The sequence below is a fragment of the Gouania willdenowi genome, chromosome 1 (genome assembly GCF_900634775.1).
Source record: "Gouania willdenowi chromosome 1, fGouWil2.1, whole genome shotgun sequence".
NCBI lineage: Eukaryota > Metazoa > Chordata > Actinopteri > Blenniiformes > Gobiesocidae > Gouania > Gouania willdenowi.
The window spans coordinates 44,497,387-44,513,076 of NC_041044.1; the positions used below are offsets into that span (position 1 = coordinate 44,497,387).

The 15,690-nt window shown below is 38.3% G+C and overlaps 1 protein-coding gene across 11 annotated transcripts in view; it reads right to left on the bottom strand.

Moving 5' to 3' along the window:
- The window catches only part of sh3pxd2aa (SH3 and PX domains 2Aa), a 70,924-nt gene that overhangs the window by 51,205 nt on the left and 4,029 nt on the right, over positions 1-15,690 (bottom strand). For 9 of the 11 annotated variants that reach the window (XM_028449730.1, XM_028449721.1, XM_028449713.1 and 6 more), the window contains exons 2-5: positions 14,189-14,269; positions 4,507-4,582; positions 3,238-3,314; positions 846-937 (exon numbers count right to left, since the gene is read on the bottom strand). In XM_028449730.1, coding sequence (XP_028305531.1) covers positions 846-937; positions 3,238-3,314; positions 4,507-4,582; positions 14,189-14,269 — 326 coding nt within the window. Of the gene's footprint in view, positions 1-845; positions 938-3,237; positions 3,315-4,506; positions 4,583-8,811; positions 8,939-14,188; positions 14,270-15,536; positions 15,624-15,690 lie in introns of those variants that run through there. The other 2 variants (XM_028449772.1, XM_028449781.1) reach the window with 2 other exon arrangements.

Sequence of the window (15,690 nt, forward strand, 5' to 3'; positions counted from 1 at the left end):
GCTCAATGTGTTTGAAACTAGTCACAAGATAGCATGATCACTAGCTGAACCCTAACACCCACAACAACAAAGTCAGATGATAAAATATATCAAAAACAAAACAAAAACCCTGCTACTTTACTTTTTATGAACTCTTTTCCACACAAACGCCCACAAGCCATTAAAAATAAGTCTGTGACTCGACATTTGACCTAAAAAAAAGACAAATAAGTCGCATTGTTGTATAAGTTGCACCCAATTGAAGAAAGTAGCAACTTATTAATATTTATGGACGTGCAATTAGGACTTTTACAAGTTCTCGCTAATACGAACACCTGTTAATGCAAATCCAGATCTTATTTATGTAATTAAATATTATTATTTTCAAAACACACAAAACATATAAAATGACAGAATAAAATACACCAAATGGTTCCAAAAACAAAGAAAGAGAGAAAATACACAAAATGACAACAACAATCACTCAACACTCTCAAAAGAACAAAAATAGACCAAAAAAAGGTACAAAACATCAACAGGAATACACAAAACCACTATAAAAACAACATGAGTAAATAAAACACAGAATTACAACAAAATGACACAAAACAATGATAAAAATATACAAAAATTACAGGAGAATTGACAAAACAACAACACACAAAGTCTTTGTTGTTTCCTGCATTAAAGCTCTGATTGATCATTTTCTAATGATCACATGAACGTTGATCATGTGACCCTCAGATCAGATACAATCACAGTTTTGTAGAAACTGAAATTTTAAATTAGAACGATTAAAAACGTGTGTGTTTGTGTGTGTGTGTAGGTGTGTGTGTGAGTGTGTCTTTGTGTGAGGTAACACTCACTCCACTGGCGGGTGGACGTCCTCAGCTTTGGTCTCAAAGAAACGCAGAACTTCCTCGCTCTGAGAAATCTGAGGAGGGAGTCGAACCAACGCCTGCAGAGTGAAAACACACACACACACACACACACACACACACACACACACACACACACACACACACACACACACACACACACACACACACACACACACACACACACACACACACACACACACACACACACACACACACACACACACACACACACACACACACACACTTTAGTGGAAAAACCATGTTTAAGTTGGTACTTGAATTTTGCACCTGTGTGCATTCCAGCATACTTCTTTTCTCACACTGAACCGTTTTTCCACAAAAATAAATGAAAAACTTTAAAAAACACACACGACGACATCATTTGTCATTTAAGACATGTAAACCCATGTAAATTTGCGATGGTAAAACAGGGGACGGGACCCAGATAAGCAAACTGCTTCTCTCGTCTCCTTTTTCGGCATGAAAAAAAAAAAAAAAAAAAAATGTAAAAAAAAAAAAAGTGAATGTAACCATGTCGGAAATAAACTGAATAAATAAAAATAAATAAATAAATAAATTTGTCCTAAAACCCACAACACAACAACTAAAAACCCTCCAAAAAATCGCACTAAACGACAACAGAAATGCACAGAAATCCCTACAAAACCACATATGACAACTCTAAAAATTTCACCTTCATTCTGTGTTTCTGTTGTTTTATTTAGTGGAGATTTAATGTTATTGTTTGTGTTTTGTGTCATTTGGTGCATTTTTGGAGTCTTTTTTTTTGTGTTTCTGTTGTTTTGTGTATTTCAAATCATATTGTCTATTTTTGTTGTCATTAGTGTGTGTTTTTAGAGTTTTTTGTGTGTTTTGGTGTCGGAGTAATCTGTGGTTTTGAGTAGAGATGTAACGATTAATCGTAAGGCAGTTAAAAATTGATTCATAGGTATCACGGTTCACATCTACACTCTGAAAATTGAATCGCACTACTTTTTTTAAACAGCTGAGGGTGCTTTGAATTTATCCTTCTCTTGTCCAGAAGCGTAGGCGGCGAGCGAAATCGCCTTCTACTCTTAAACATGTTCATAAATGAGTCCTTACCCATTTAGCACCGAAAGAATACGTGTAGTATTACGTGAATATCTGTAAAAGTCACGTTTTTCTATTAGCTCTGTCTACTAGCATAGCATCTCTTCTTCTCTGCAAGAAAATCTGCATTTCAACCGACCACTGGGTTACCAGCGCCCTCTGCTGGTCCAAACAAATATCTGACGTAAATACAGTGAAATTACTGTTTTTTTTTTTAAGTCCAATTGTTAAGGCACAAAATACATTTTCAGGTGCACTTTTAAAAATAACTATTATGCAGTTTTGCATTGTTTACTATAGAAACAGAATTCAAATTAATAGGCTTCTTCTTCATTTGTATTATTCCTTTATTTATTTCATTCAAGATTTCTTTTTAGTTAAATTGCATTGTTTTGAATAGTTTATCAAGGGATTCTTTTGACAATGAAAAATAAAAGGAAAATAGTAAAGTATTTTCTAGTTTTTTTTTCCGAAAAAAATAAAGGAATATTTAAATTATATCATCATTTGTCTACAGTCCCATTTTGTAAAATAAATCGTGAGAGAATCGTATCGTGAACCCAGTATCGTGAATCGAATCGTATCGGGGGAGTTGAGTGAATCGTTACATCCCTAATTTTGAGTCATTGCATATGTTTATAGACTTCACGTGTATTTTTGTTGTCTTATTGTGGGTTTTAGGAGTAATTTTGTGTGTTTGTGGAGAATTTTTTTTTTTGGTGTATTTTTGTTGTTGTGTGCTGTGGGAATTTATGAAGTAATTTTGTGTATTTTTAGAGTCCTTGGGTGTGTGTTTTTGGAGGTTTTGTGTATTTTTGTTGTTGTTTTGTGGGTTTAAGGAGTAATTCAGTGTGTTTTGTAGAGATATGTGTATTTATGTAACTTTGATTTTGTTTTGTGTGTTTTTGTAGTTTTATTTGTGTCATCTGGCGCGTTTTTTTGTCGTAATTTTTGTTGCCATTGTGTGTTTTTAGAGTTTTTTGTGTATCTTTGTGGTCATTTTCTGGGATTTAGGAATAATTTTGTATTTTTAGAGGGTTTTATGTATTTTAGAGTCGTTATGTGTGTTTCTGGAGATTTTTTGTGTATTTCTGTTGTTGTCTTTCTCATCTTTATGTGACATTGATGTTGTTTTGTGTGTTTTGTGTGTCATTGTTTTTGTCACTCTAACGCTGCGTTGATAGATAGAAACCTCCCAGCTGTGTGTGTGTGTGTGTCCCGTATGGACAGCGTGTGAAAACGCTGCATGGCGTGAACATTGTGTACAGTGAGTTCATTTATTTACCCTGCAGTAGTCGTCGATGAAACGCAGACGCTTCATGGCCACATCTCGTACGTGACTCCTACGGAACAGGATCTTTCCTGGAGGGAAGGGAAGAAAAGAGAAGACATGAGGATTTTAAAACATCTCCATGGTTTATGAAGCCCTGCTGAGGAGCAGCAGCTCTACTCTGAGCTCCTCACCTCTTCTGTGAGGGTGAGGACAGTCTGTCTGTGGTTTGGTCTAAAGGTATAAAATATGCTTTAAAAAAGTAAAACTAATGAGGAAACAGACGTGAGGAAACCATCATAAAACTCTGTCCAGCTCTATCACTGTCACTATGGCAACGAAGTCTGAGAATTTTAAGAAGTTGCTTTAAAAAGTTTCAGGACGCACGCACGCAAACCCATCTCATAAATAGCCTCAGAGGAGGATAATTAGAAGCCATTATTGGTCATTTCATCAATATTGTGTATCCGTAAAATAAACACTAAATCATAATAAATAATAAAAAGAATGAACTATAAATAAAAATAATAATGAAACGTGTCGTAATTTGCAGGATCAACTTAAAATCAGCTTTTTTGTGAGAGGAAAAACACAGAATTCTCATTCTGAAATCTTTTAACAATTTTTGCTTATTTTTACCATTTTTCTGCAATTACACCAAACTTGCCACATTTTAACCTATTTTCATCACTTTTACTTGTCATATTTTTCTCCTTTTAATATATTTTTGCTACATTATCCCATTTCTGACACTTCTACATCACATTTTAATGCCTTTTCTACACATTTTTCCACTTTCCAGACATGTTCAGCACTTATAAACCCTTTCTACCACTTTTACACCTAATGTCACATATGTTGACCCATTATTGTCACTTTTAACCTCTTTTCACCATATTTCATGATTATTTTTAACCACATTCACCATTTATCATGCCCATTATTTGCCAGTTTAAACTAAATGTTCCAATATTGACACTTTGAACCTTTTTTTTTACCACTTTTTCTTTGCAACTTTTAACCAATTTCTGTGCTTTTTAAAATCCCATTTCACCATATTTTCCACCATTTTTGAACCCGTTTTATTTCTGAATGAAACAAGGATTTCCATCTTTAAGATGAATATATACTATAATAACCAACCATCACTGGTTTATAGAAAGTGCAGCAAACGAACAAACACATCAGACACACACACGCACACGCACACGCACACGCACACGCACACACACACAGAGCTTGTATTGATGTGCACTGAGTGCATTCTCTACATTATTCATGTACCTGGGAGGAAGGGGATGATCCTCTTCTTGGGGTCCTTCTGTCCTCCCTCCATAGGGAACTTATCTAGGATCTGCATCTGTGTGTGAGACATAGACGAGCTGTTAGATTCACACACACACACACACACACAACACTGCACCGCAAAGCTAAGCTAACAACACATTTCCCGTCTTCATCTAATTATTTGCTGAGTCATTTTGTGTGATTTATTTGGTTGTTTAATTGTCTTTCATGTATTTCTATGACCACTGTGTGTATTTATGCTGTTGTTAGGTCTGTTTTGGCTGCATTTTGAGTATTTATGTAGTCGTTTTTATGTATTTTATTTGTTGTTTTGCGTTTTTGGAATTGTTTTGATCTCGTTTTGTGTATTTTAAAAAAATGTGTCACATTGTGTCACACAATGGCAGTAGAACATTGTTTGCATAAATTTTTTTTAATTTTATTTGTTGTTTTGTGTTTTTTCATTGTTGTTTGAGATTTTAGAAGTGATTTTTTTTTTTTGTCGTTTTGTGTATTTATGTAGTCGTTTTGTGTGTTAACTTTGTTGTTTTGTGTTTTGGAGTGATTTGGTTTTTGCTTTGTTTGTGTGTTTTAATCATTTTGTGTACTTCCATTGTGGTCCAGGGGTTTTGTTGTTGTCTATCATCTTGTCCTAATGTGTGTAGTGTTTATTGTCACAGGCAGGTGTGTCACACACACACACACACACACATGAACAGGATCACACCAATCAGGAGCGCCGGTGGCGTTTCCTGACGAAGGAAACCAAATTAAGAGCCGGAGCGCGTCTCCACGCTCAGACTTCTCTGTCTCCATGGTAACCAGTGAGAAGGAACTGTGATTGGAGGAGGGCGAGCGGCGAACGGACCACTGGCGTCTTTTATGTTACAGTGTGATTCACAGCTTTGGGATTAGTTTCTGCCTCACGGGAGCAAACGTACGACTCCAGTCCTGGTTTCAGACTCAGAGACGAACCTTAGAGTGAGAAAAACAAAGTCTGTCTGATCTGGACGTGATGAAGTTACTAAAGTTCTGTGTGTGCATCTTAAATCATAAATCATAACACACAGAGCCGTTTCATAAAAGGTTGTCTAAAAACTGTAACTGACATGGAGGCAGATTAAACCAAGGTCTGGGGCCCAAATCTGGCCCATTGGAGCGTCCAACTCGGCCCGTGGCAGAAAGTAACAATGACATCATTGAATAAATGACCAACGAATCCAGTTGTAGACGTCTCAGTCATTCCAATATATACATTCAATGAAACTCTACAATATTTGCACGCTCATGCTTATATTACATGATGGCAGCCATTCTTAATCACACATCATGGAAAGCAGGGGTTCTCAACCTTGGGGTCAGGACCCCATTTGGGGTCGCCAGATGCCTTCAAGAAACTAAGAATATTTAAAAAAAAAAAAAAAAAAAAAGTAATATTTTTTAACAATTTGAGCACATTTTTTTTATTATTTTTACCCTTTTTCTGTAACTTCACAAAACTCACCATATTTTAACCTATTTTCATTATGTTTTCTTGTCATATTTTTGCTCCTTTTAATGTATTTTTGCTACATTTCTCCCATTTCTGACACTTCTACATCACACTTTAATGACTTTTCTACACATTTTTCCACTTTCCAGACATGTTCAGCACTTATAAACCTTTTCCACCACTTTTACACCTAATGTCACATATGTTGACACATTATTGTCACTTTTAACCTCTTTTCACCATATTTCATGATTATTTTGCCAATTTAACCACATTCACCATTTGTCAGGCCCGTTATTTGCCAGTTTAAACTACACATTGTGAACAATTATATACAAAATTACAACAAAAACACAAAACGGCCACCAAACGACTTACAAAATAATAATGAAAATACACACAGGGCCTGTACTATGAAGCTGGATACTGTATATATATCCTGATATAACTCCGTTAGTGGGCTTCACTATGAGGGGGGGGTAACCAGACGCCTTCAGGTCACAGTCAGGGAATAGAACTGCTAAACAACGAGCCACGCTGTTAAAACGGTTGATGTCTCACTTCCTGTCTGTGACCATGTGATGGCGAGGGTGCACCTCAGGGCGCACACACACACACACACACTGGAACAACTCATGATCAACGTGATGAGCTCACCGTGTGATCTTTTCTCATCATGGTCAGACTACGAGAGTTCACCGCTGCGTGTGTGCGTGTGTGTGTGTGTGTGTGCAAAGCAAACATCCAGTTAATGATCACACCCGTGTGTTTCCCCCTCCCTGTCAGGGCCAGTGTTGGGTTTCAAAAGTCCAATGTGTGTGTGTTGTGGGGACAGTTGTGTAGCTGGGACGTGTCCCCACACAGTTGTGTGTCTAACTATAGCTCTGGCACTGCGGCGGGCGGATCCGGACAGCTGGAGGACGTCTGAACTCAGAGACTCGCCTCATGGAAAGCTTTGCTCTCGGGGGACGCACAACGAAGCTACACAAAAACTCACAACACAACACAACACTGGAGCTCTCTGCATCGACACAAGAAGAAGTCAAGAAAGCCTGAGACAAAAAAAAACACAAAACTCAAAAACAACAACATAAAAAAACAAAAATACAGAAAATCAATCTAAAAATACACAAAACAACATCAAAAATATTCAAAATGAGTATAAAAATACACTAATATACACAAAAATAACAACATAAACAAACATAAGAACACAATCAATTAAAGAAACAACACAAAAAGCACAAAATAACAACATAAATGTGCAACAATACATGAAATCAATCCAAAAATACACAAAGCAACAACATAGATATTTAAAATTAGCATAAAAATGTGACTCCGAAAACACAAAAATAACAACATAAACAAACATAAGGACAACATAATTAATAACACAATAGGTTCACATTTAACAGTTCTAGACGAGACACACATTTATCATGTTTTATCATCCACTGCTTTTCCTGGAGAGGAAAACGATGTCACTAAAAAGCCTTTTCTCTTTCATGAGGAGGAATTTTAGACGTTTCAATATTTAAAAGTGTCACAAAATCGAAACACTTTACACAATTCCACGTCACATGACGTGACGTACGTGGTCACATGACCACGTCTCTCTAAGAAAACATGGAGCGGTACGTGTGGACAGAAGAGAAGACCCAGACATTAGACTTCATAATTATCATCACTACATTAGACGTGAAACAACAAAGGAATACAGAGTGTTCTAAGGAGGCACTGATATATATATATATAGATATATATATATTAGAGCTGCAACTAACGATTATTTTCATCATCAATTAATCGGTCAATAAATTAATCAATGAATCAATAAACACAGTTTATAAAGAATAATTATACCCTGCTTAAGCTGATTAAACTGAAATAAAAGAGTCTCTCACGCACAAACAAATACTCATGGTGCGCTACATGCTAAGCTAACAAACATGTGTTCCTGGTTGCTACATGCTAAGCTAACCAAACATGTGGTACTGGTTTCTGTATGCTCAGCTAACTAAACATGTGGGACTGGTCACTACATGCTAAGCTAACCAAACATGTGGTACTGGTTTCTATATGCTTAGCTAACTAAACATGTGGGACTAGTCGCTACATGCTAAGCTAACCAAACATGTGGGGCTGGTCGCTACATGCTAAGCTAACCAAACATGTGGGACTGGTTGCTACATGCTAAGCTAACCAAACATGTGGTACTGGTTTCTATATGTTCAGTTAACTAAACATGTGGGACTGGTCGCTACATGCTAAGCTAACCAAACATGTGGTACTGGTTTCTGTATGCTCAGCTAACTAAACATGTGGGACTGGTCACTACATGTTAAGCTAACTAAACATGTGGGACTGGTCACTACATGCTAAGCTAACTAAACATGTGGTACTGGTTTCTATATGCTCAGCTAACTAAACATGTGCGACTGGTCGCTACATACTAAGCTAACCAAACATGTGGGGCTGGTCGCTACATGCAAAGCTAACCAAACATGTGGCACTGGTCGCTACATGCTAAGCTAACCAAACATGTGGGACTGGTCGCTACATGCAAAGCTAACCAAACATGTGGGACTGGTCGCTACATGCTAAGCTAACCAAACATGTGGGACTGGTCGCTACATGCTAAGCTAAACTGGTGTCTGTATAAAGTTCCAGTCTCAGAAGAGACTCTCCAAGTTTCCTTCTCCAGGAAAGATAAACATGTTTGGAGAAGAAAATATTAAAAAGAAAAAGTTTTGAAAGATGTGGAGGAAACATTTTTCATCTTCAATGTTAAACATTCAGGAACTCACATATGTGATGTTTGTACATGCGTTTTTCACGTGATGGATCCTTCAGACATCCGACATGTGCTGGAACACGTATCAGATGTTTGTGGGCCTCTCCCGTCCCAGCATGCCTCAGCGCGTCTGCTCCAACGCTGACTATTTATAGGAGCCACCCGAGCAGCTCTCGAACCTCAGCCTGAGATAAGTGAGTAAATGTTTTCAGTGGAATCACTGTGAGTCGCCGCTCGCTCTACGTGCACACACACCGAGCAGCTCCAACCACCACTGACCCTTATTATTTATCTACTTATTATTTATTAGTCAGGATGCAGGACACATGCTAATGCTAATGTTGGGATAATGTTATAACTAGGTTATTGCTATTGCTAGGTAATGCCAATGCTAGTTTAATGCTATTATTATGCTAATGCTAGGTTATTACTGTTGCTAGGCTAATGTTAATGGTAGGTTATTGCAATTGCTTGGTTAATGCTACTGCTAGGCTAATCCTAAAGCTAGGTTATTGGTAATGCTAGGTTATTGCTATTGCGAGGCTAGTGCCAATGCTGGTTTAACGTTATTGCTAGGCTAATGGTAGAATTTTACTATTGCTAGTTATTGCTTTTGCTAGGCTAATGCTAGTTTATTACTATTGCTAGGTTAATGTTTATTCTAATGTTATTACTAGGTTAATGCTAAGTTGATGCTAAGGGCAGGGCATTGTTATTGCTAGGCTAATGCTAAAGCTAGGTTAATGGTAATGCTAGATCATTGCTATTGCTAAGCTAATGCTAGTTTAATTCTATTGTTAGACTAATGCAGGGTTATTACTATTGTTAGGCTAATGTTAATGCTGGGCTGTTGCTATTCCTAGGCTAATGCTAATGGTAGGTTATTGCTATAGCGAGCTAATGTTAAAGCTAGGTTAATGGTAATGATAGGTTAATGTAAATGCTATGCTAATGCTAGTTTAATGCTATTGCTAGTCTAATGCTGGGTTTTTACTATTGCTAGGCTAATATTAATGTTAGGCTAATGCTAGTCCTAGGCTAATGTTAGTGTAAGGTTAATGCTAAGTTAATGCTAATGCCGAGTTATTGTTATTGCTAGGCTAATGTTAATGTTAGGTTAATGTTAATGCTAGGCTAATGCTAGGCTAATGCTAGGCTAATGCCTCTAGATTGCCCAGTAGGCGTGAATGGTAGTGTGAGTGACACCCTGTCCAGGGTGCACCTCTTCCTAACGCCCAATAACAGCTGCAAACAGGCACCATCAGTGACCCTGAAAAGGAGCACGCAGAAAAACTGAAATTGAGAAATGGATGAATGGATGTTCTGAATTCCCTCATGCAGCCACTGCGACGGGGACCAACACGTGCATCCTCACTTAATATAAATATTATAGTTATTATTATTCTATGCAGGTTTGTGGCACAGATACGACGCCGTACGACAGTGGATAGAGGACCTGCCCTTGGCCTCCCTGCAAGTGCCTGATGGTAATTCACGTCAGGTCCTCCTCCTCCTCCGTCTGACACGCGGTGATAAATAAAAGCCAACGGTCTTTATCCTCCACCTGTAACCACGGGCGTCCTCGTTTGTCTGAGTTACAGTGCGTCCGCTCAGCACCTCAAGGACGACCAGCGCCGAGCACGGCCCGGGCCTCTCAGTGAACGGCACCGCTGACAACTCCATTATGAAGACAAAACAATTAATAAAACACAAAATAACAACATAAATACACAAAAATTGAGAAAATCAATCAAAAAATAGACAAAGCAACAACAAAAATGTTCTAAATGAGTATAAAAATACACAAAAAATTACTCAAAATAACATAAATACACAAAAATACACAAAGCAACAACAAAATTATTCAAAATGAGTATAAAACACACAAAATATACAAAATGACTCAAAAATAACAACACAAACAAACATAAAGACAACACAAATATTAAAAAAGGACAAAAACTACTTGTTTGTTTGTGTCCTTAATTAATTTATAGATGATTCCCTCACAATAAATATGAATCTATGAAAGCTCACCTGTACTGTCCAGTATTTCACTCACACTGTACACATTAATATTTTCGATAAAAAAGTTAGTGACTCCAATTTAAGTCACTGAATTGTGATTCCAATCGTTGCTATAATAAATTGTTTCAGCTTTATTAGTTTATACAATTGCATTGTATTAATTTTAGTGAGGTTAGTACACATTGATAAAGCCATAAATGCAATGGGATTATGAATTTGCATTAAAAAATGTGAACCTGTAGAGTTAAAAGTTAAACCCAAAGAAAATATTCAATATATATATATATATATATATATATATACAGTATATATATTCACTACAGGTTCAACTTTTTCCCATCATTTGTGACATAAAATTAATTTCACGTTTGTGGATTTTTTATACACAAGCTCACATCCCATTCTACAAGCTCTGCCATTTTGAAACATATCTACCTTCATAAAAACACACACTGCATGAACACACTCAGGACTCACAGGATCCGGGTTAAAGGAGCCATAAACAGTCATAACACAACAGCCATAAATCATCAGGACATTTATAACACGACCACGTTCCCGACCCGTCCTACACACTGACTGTGTCTGAGAAACTAAACCAGCTGCAGTGAATGAAGCCAGGGTTGGGGCTCAATTACATTTACATTTTCAATTACCCATGTTCAATTACAATCAAATTACAATTACAGTTGCCAGCATTTTTTCTAATTACAAATAAATAATTATTTTTTTGTCCTCAGAAAGTCAATTATAACTACAATATTTGCATTTCCTGAATTAAAATGCCAGTGAGGATGCAGGTGCACTGCATTAGCTTAGCATTAGCATTAGAATTAACATTAGCTTGCATTAGCAATAGCTCAGTGAGTCCTATAGTTTGCAGATGTGACGGTAACCTGAATCCATGCCAGTGTTTCTAAGAACCCAGCTCTGCTGCAGCCTTGTGCGTTATCTCCCCCTGCGTCAGGGTTAGCGGGGTAGCAAGGAGCAGCTGGAGCTGAGCAGCAGATAAACATTTTGGACCAGAGAAGCTCCAGGTCTCTGTGAGAACCATCAACTTCAAACATGACCATTAAAGCGACGCCGACGAAGGGAAGTCCACCTCCTCCTCCTCCTCCTCCTCCCCCACCTCTGCCTCCTCCATCCACAGAGAAAAACTAAAGAACTACTGCAGCTCTCATTGTTCTGAGACGCAGAAACAGCATCAATCAATCAATCCATTGATTATTTATTAATTATCATCAGGAAAGAGGCTGCAGAAGATTTTAACGCTCAACTGTAACATCTACTGGTACAATGCTCAATGTGTCATAAACCAGTCACAAGATAACATGATCACAAGTCAAACTGTAACATCAACTGGTACAACGTTCAATGTGTCAAATTAATCACAAGATACCATGTGCACTAGCTGACCCATAACACCAGCTGCAACAAGTGTGCAATGTTTAAGAAACCAGTCACAAAATAACATGATCACGAGTCAAGCTGTAACACCCACTGGTACAGTGCATCATAAACCAGTCACTAGATAACATGATTACAAGTCAAATTGTGACACCAACTGGTACAGTACTCAGCGGCTGGATATCCTCTCACCACCACCTGCCCACGTGCCATATGGTTATTGTGACTGTGTTTTCTTTGTTTTGCTTAATGCATGTATACTGAGAGGTTTTTTTCCTAGTTTTTCTATTTTATTCACAAATAGAGAATTTAGTACAAAACCTGCCTTTTTCCCCTCACCTCTCCTTGTGTTGTGATCCCATTTCTCATCTAAAATGATATCTCATTGCTCTGTAACATGTGCAATGACAAATAAAGCTATTCATTCAAAGTGTCATAACCAGTCACTAGATAACATGATTACTGATCAAATTACAACAGTTAACAGGTGGTCTGAGTGACCAATGTGTCACAAGATGACATGAAAACTAGTTGAATCGTAACACCCACTGATGCAACGCGTCATCAACCAGTCAGTAGATAATATTACTAGTCAAATTGAAACACCATCTGGTCCAATGCTCAACGTGTCATAAAACAGTCACTAAATAACATGATTACTAATCGAACACCACCACCAGCTGGTCTGAGTGTCCAATGTGTCACAAGATGACATGATAACTAGTTGAATTGTAACACCAACAGGTACGACACATCATAAACCAGTCACTAGATAACCCACGCTAGGCTAATCTCTGAGCTAATCGGAGGGCGGAGCTTCAGGCGGTAAACATGCGTCCATGTTTGTCACTGAGACGCTTGCTGCTCATCAATGGGAGCTTTGAGAAGCAGCGCGGTGCTCCGCACACACTGGTACCATTGATATGCGGTGCCTGTCGCTCTCTGTCCACACTCAGGCTATTTACGCTCAGTGACCTGCTGACCTTTGCTGCTACATACATGTGGTTTCACTTTACAGAGAGGAGGAGGGGCCACAAACACGAGGGAGGTTTACACTGTAGAGCCAAAAATAGGAGACACGCACGCACGCACACACACACACGCACGCACACACACACACCTCCTCATTGTGTCCATGTCTTTACACAGAAGCCTGATTTTCACCAACACATCAATCAGCACACGTCACCAAACACTACACAATTAAACATTATAAAGACCTGACTTTTAATGCTTTTCATTTGTTAAAGGTACCCCCACCTTCTCAGCCCGTGACCCCCAAAATAAAAGTTCCAGAGAACGGGGCCCCCCACTGTCCATCGGGGCCCATTTGGGGCCATCCATAAAGTCAGCAAAATGATGAAGGTGTTGAAACTGGATTTTAAAAACCACAGACATTGGTTAAAAGTTGCAAATTAGAGTGTACAAAAACAGACAGAAAAAGTGGTAAAAAAGGGTTCAAAGTATCACTATTGGAATAATTAGTAAAAACAATTAGTAAAAACAATTAGTTTAATCTAGCAAATTGTGAATGTGGTTAAATTGACAAAAATAATCATGAAATATGGAGAAAAGAAGTTAAAAGTGACAATAATGGGTCAACATTAGGTGGAAAGGGTTTATAAGTGATGAAAATAACTTAAAAGTGGAAAAAATGTGTAGAAAAGTCATTAAAATGTGATGTAGAAGTGTCAGAAATGGCAGTAATGTAGCAAAAATACATTAATAGGAGCAAAAATATGGCAAGAAAAAGTGATGAAAATAGGTTAAAATATGGTGAGTTTGGTGTAGTTGCAGAAAAATGGTAAAAATAAGCAAAAATGGTCTCAAATTGTTTAGAAAATGGTATTAGTTTCTTGAAGGCATCTAGTAACCCCTCCTAGTGTTTTGTGACCCCTGAATGGGGTCCTGCCCCAAAGGTTGAGAATCCCAGATCTAAAGGACAGGATAATTACCTGCAGGTCAAAGAACTTGCTGTATCTTCTGTAGACGATGTGTGACGTGTTGTCAGAGTACGTGACATTGATGAGATACACCTGCAGAGAGAAGAGAGGGGTCATCAAGCCGTGGGTCGGGGCCCTACAGTGGTTCACAAACATATCATTGTTGTGCTTTTCTTTTGTTTCCCAATTAGTTGTATTAATGTTACTGTGTGCTGACTCAGCAAAAATTTGAGGCCCAGCATGTTAACACAGACTGTCCCTCACAGAGACACAGAGCCACAGGTTTGAAAGCTTTGTTGTCATTGGCTGGAAGCCAACGCACTTTGTCCAACACGGCCTGGCGTTCAACATTTACTTCTGATTTTATACTACAGCATGAACATGAATCTCTAAAACCAGCTAGACCAATCCAGCTAGACCAAACCAGCTAGACCAATCCAGCTAGACCAATCCAGCTAGACTAATCCAGCTAGACCCAAACCAGCTAGACCAAACCAGCTAGACCAAACCAGCTAGACCAAACCAGCTAGACCAAACCAGCTAGACCAATCCAGCTAGACCAATCCAGCTAGACCAATCCAGCTAGACTAATCCAGCTAGACCAATCCAGCTAGACCCAAACCAGCTAGACCAAACCAGCTAGACCAAACCAGCTAGACCAATCCAGCTAGACCAATCCAGCTAGACCCAAACCAGCTAGACCAATCCAGCTAGACCCAAACCAGCTAGACCAAACCAGCTAGACCAAACCAGCTAGACCAAACCAGCTAGACCAAACCAGCTAGACCAATCCAGCTAGACCCAATCCAGCTAGACCAAACCAGCTAGACCAAACCAGCTAGACCCAATCCAGCTAGACCAAACCAGCTAGACCCAAACCAGCTAGACCAAACCAGAGCTAAACCAAACCAGCTAAACCAAACCAGCTAGACCAAACCAGAGCTAAACCAAACCAGCTAGACCAAACCAGCTAGACCAAACCAGAGCTAAACTTAACCAGCTAAACCAAATCAGCTAAACCAAATCAGCTAGACCAAACCATCTACAATGCAGATAAAACAATCTAGCTAAACCAAACCTGCTGAACCAAAACTAGATAAACCAAACAAGCTACACAAAAACCACCTCATCAAACCAGTTACAACCAAAAACAAAAGTTTAATCCTACACTTGTAGAATCAATATTTTAGTCATAGTTCCAAAAAACACATCATAGTCAGTCGCTCTGACAGTTATTTACAGAACGTTGCTAACGGTGATTATTCATTTATTTCCCCGTGTGTTTATCACAAGTTCCTTCCTTAATAAGAAGATATATTTATTGTAACTCAAACATAGCTTTGCAACATCTGATAAATACCTGTTCCTAAAAAAATGATGAAGCTAGCATGTCTGGTCTGTGACTGAGCTGATCTCAGTTTAGCACAGAAGCTAAAGCTGGAGCGTAGAACGAGAACTGAGACGATCCCAGTCCAGCAGATGGGAATGTTTAGGAAACCTCAGTGGAAAACACA